Below are 3,611 nucleotides of genomic sequence, written 5' to 3' on the forward strand. Positions count from 1 at the left end.
GCGCCACCGCGCCCGGCTACTTTTGTATTTTCAGTAGAGACGGGGTTTCTCCTTGTTGGTCAGGTTGGTCTCGAACTCCGACTTCAGGTGATCCGCCTGCTCGACCTCCCAAAGTGCTGGGATTACAGACGTGAGCCACCGCGCCCGGCCACGACTTGTTTTTGTTAAAGGTTCCTCATTTCATTTGGAACGTTCAGACGCAGTCTAACTACATTTCCATCCGGAGTAAGGAAGAGCCGCTCAAGGGCAGTCACCGAGGCCGCAGGTGCGGCTTCTTCACCCGCGGTGCTGGAGTTCTCTCAAGTGGAAGCCCACGACGATGAAAACCTTATAGGTGGGCTGCTGCTTACACACAACAGCCGCCACGGCGCAAAATAAACTACAAAACTATAAGCCTTTACCTTTTCAAACACACCGACGCGGGCCAGCCCCAGCACTACGCCCTCAGGGGCACGCAAAAAAGATTTCCTTATCATGGCCAAGTAGGAAGCCTCCGGGATAGCGTTCTTCTTAACCTACGTAAACACGCTGTTTCCCGAGCTCGACAATCGGCTAGCCACTCCTGATAGCGTTCGGCGCTCGCCTCTCGGCCCTTGCTCCTGCGTACTCGGCTTCTTCCAGTCGCCTGGGCCCGGATCGGGAAGTGTCAAGCGGCTGCCGAGTTCCCTCACCTCCGCGGCTATCACCACTGAACCCGGACCCCCTACCCAGGTCCAGGGCCAGCCGCCATGACGAACGGCGAGAACCGATGCCCTGAGCGGAGGGTGGGAGTGAAGGACGAAGGGAAAACGTGGCGGGCGGGCTCGGGACTGACGTAGTCGTTCTCCCCGCCCCCTCCCAGCCCGGCCCCCCTTGGGCTCTCGACGCCCCTAACTTCTGTACCCCTATCCTTCTCCGCCGGTTCCCCCTTCCCATATTCATCTAGGACCCCCAGTGCCTCTTATGCTCATACGTCGAGTTATTATCCCTATCCTTTGCTTTCCCTTTTCTTTTTTTTTTTTTGGTTCTTTCTGGCCCTTGGAGAGGTCAGTCCCAGAGGTACTGCTGCTATTTCGACCCAGGGAAGAGAGAGGCTCCTCCTCCCAGCCCCCTACGTTCTCATACTTTCGGACCGTAGTTTTGTGGAGAGGGCCAATAAATCACATAGAATATCAGACCTCACAGTTTTGGGGGTGCTGATGAATGTAGACCCCACAAAAGGTTCTTGTTATGGAAAAATGCCAGAAAGATTTTTGATTTTAAAGTCCTGGCGGGGTGATCTCACGTGGAGACCCTGACTAGTGTTGAAAGGGGTGGATTTAGACACTGCCTCTTCTAGATGATGAGGCAGTTGTCACCCTGTTTATCTGACCTCATTTTCCAGGCCTCTTCAAAAACTTTATAGATATGAATTCTGAATTCCAGAGGAGGACAGGAAGGAGGGCCTTCATGATTTTTAGCGTCAACCTTAGAGGAAAGGAGAAGAGAAAGCCTTTTAGGCATTACGATGATTTGAGGGGCTCCGGAAAGCATTTCTCAAAAGTACTTTGTCCATAGACCTGGCATTGAAGACTCGAATTTAACCTCCTTGTGAATTTTGCCATTGTCTGCAGAAACTTATGAGAGAAAAAGGGTAGCACGTAAAGGTATAGTTCCTCAGAAAACCTTAGTGTATGTGTTAATTTACTGGACCCTTTCTTAATGACACTCAGCTGTGAGACAGTTTTACTGGAGGGAGAGAGGTAGATAGTGTGGTTAGAACTGGCAGACACTGTTTATATAGAATATTCATTTGGAGCTTTCTGGGAAGTCAGAGGTCTCAGGATACTAGGCACAGTAAGAAAAGGGACATTAACCAGAGGAAGACAGAATCTGAACCAGGAAGTAAGACAGCAGTTTGACACGGTAATTGCTGAATAAATTTTAGTCATTTTTCCCCCATTTTGTGGTTCAGTATCTTCTCGTTTTTTGCAATTAGGTGATTCATTGTGATTACCTGTACAAGAAATGAGCTTGGTTTATATATTTAAGAAACAAAGCTAAGAAGTTGAAGCTTTCTATGTTGAAGCCTTAGATACTTTTTCTTTGTTTTAGAAAAATCTGTTATTATTCTGGCAGAAATTCGGTTTGTTAGAATATCATGCATAAAGTGTAAGATACTGATAGGAAAATTGTAGTTATGTACATTCTCACTCTTGTAATTTTCATTAAGCTTTACTTTTAGCCTTAACGTATTCTTCACCAACAGTTGCACATCTGACAGATTTGGCTACATATCTAGCTCTCCTTTATCATATGAGTGATTTATAACAAGAACATGTTAAATTTTCTGTGCTGAGTCTCTAAGGATTCGTATGTCTCAATCTATTGCCAATGCTAGTTATTCTTGCGATGCTAATTTCTGCCCAGGATTTCTACTTCTTGAGAGGTGAGGGGAGGGACCAGTGACATTTTAGTAAAGGGGATGTAAAAAAAAATGTATTTTTTTTGCGTTGGGGTCTCACTGTGTTGCTCAGGCTTAAGTGCAGTGGCATGATCGTAGTTCATTGCAGCCTCGAACTCCTGGGCTCAATCGATTCTCCTTCCTCCTACAAGCAATTTTTGGGAACAGTAAACTAATCTTGTTAGTCCCAGGATCCTGGCTCCCTCTTGTCAAGTGTTGGTACTGCCTGTTGGGGTTATTATTTTGTTATTATGTCACACGCTATCTTCCTTAGAGTTCTCAGGCAGGATCACAGGTCCCACGCTAGATCAGTACCTAAGGTGTTCTTTTCTTTTTTATTTAACAGTGTACTCCTTGGATGGGATTCTGGTGTTTGGTTTGCTCTTTGTTTGCACCTGTGCCTACTTCAAGAAAGTACCTCGTCTCAAAACCTGGCTGCTATCAGAGAAGAAGGGTGTTTGGGGTGTGTTTTACAAAGGTGAGGCCATGTCTGGACAGGGAGAAGAGACTGCCATCTCTGGACAGTGTGGAGCTACAAAGTAGGGAGTACAGTGAGCTGGGACTGTATTTGGTTTCATTTTTAGAAAACAACCCCTCAGATTGGGTCTGAGAGTCTGTAAAATTAATCATTCTCCAAAGTTGAGGGAAGAGATAAATGTTAAAATTTGCTGGGTGTGGTGGCTCATGCCTATAATCCCAGCACTTTGGGGGGCCAAGGCAGGAGGATTGCTTGTGTCCAGGAGTTGTAGATCAGCCTGGGCAACACAGTGAGACCCCATTTCTACAAAATATACAAAAATTAGCCAGGTATGGTGGCACGTGTCTGTAGTCCCAGCTACTCAGGAGACCGAGGTGGGAGGATTGCTTGAGCCTAGGAGGTTGAGGCTGCAGTGAGCCATGGTGGAGCCACTGCACTCCAGCCCAGGTGACAAGGTGAGACCCTGTCTTAAAAAAAAAAAAAATATATATATATATATATGTTATTTAAAAACATAATTGTCTATTTTAGCATCCAGATGATTTTTGTATTCTCCGTGGAATAAAAGTATACACATCAGGCCGGGCGCGGTGGCTCAAGCCTGTAATCCCAGCACTTTGGGAGGCCGAGGCGGGCGGATCACGAGGTCAGGAGATCGAGACCATCCTGGCTAACATGGTGAAACCCCGTCTCTACTAAAAATACAAAAAA

General features: G+C 46.6%; 1 protein-coding gene across 1 annotated transcript; it reads left to right on the forward strand.

Annotated features, from left to right (window-relative positions):
- Positions 1-2: 2 nt before the first annotated feature.
- On the forward strand, positions 3-2,961 carry TMEM167B (transmembrane protein 167B; the record flags this gene model as incomplete). The annotated part of the gene is made up of 2 exons (XM_025374485.1): positions 3-738; positions 2,769-2,961. Coding segments are annotated over exons 1-2 (203 nt in total), but the record flags the coding sequence as incomplete, so codon positions are not given.
- Between the last annotated feature and the right edge of the window lie 650 nt (positions 2,962-3,611).

The sequence above is a fragment of the Theropithecus gelada genome, unplaced genomic scaffold (genome assembly GCF_003255815.1).
Source record: "Theropithecus gelada isolate Dixy unplaced genomic scaffold, Tgel_1.0 HiC_scaffold_4609, whole genome shotgun sequence".
In the NCBI taxonomy this organism is placed as follows: domain Eukaryota; kingdom Metazoa; phylum Chordata; class Mammalia; order Primates; family Cercopithecidae; genus Theropithecus; species Theropithecus gelada.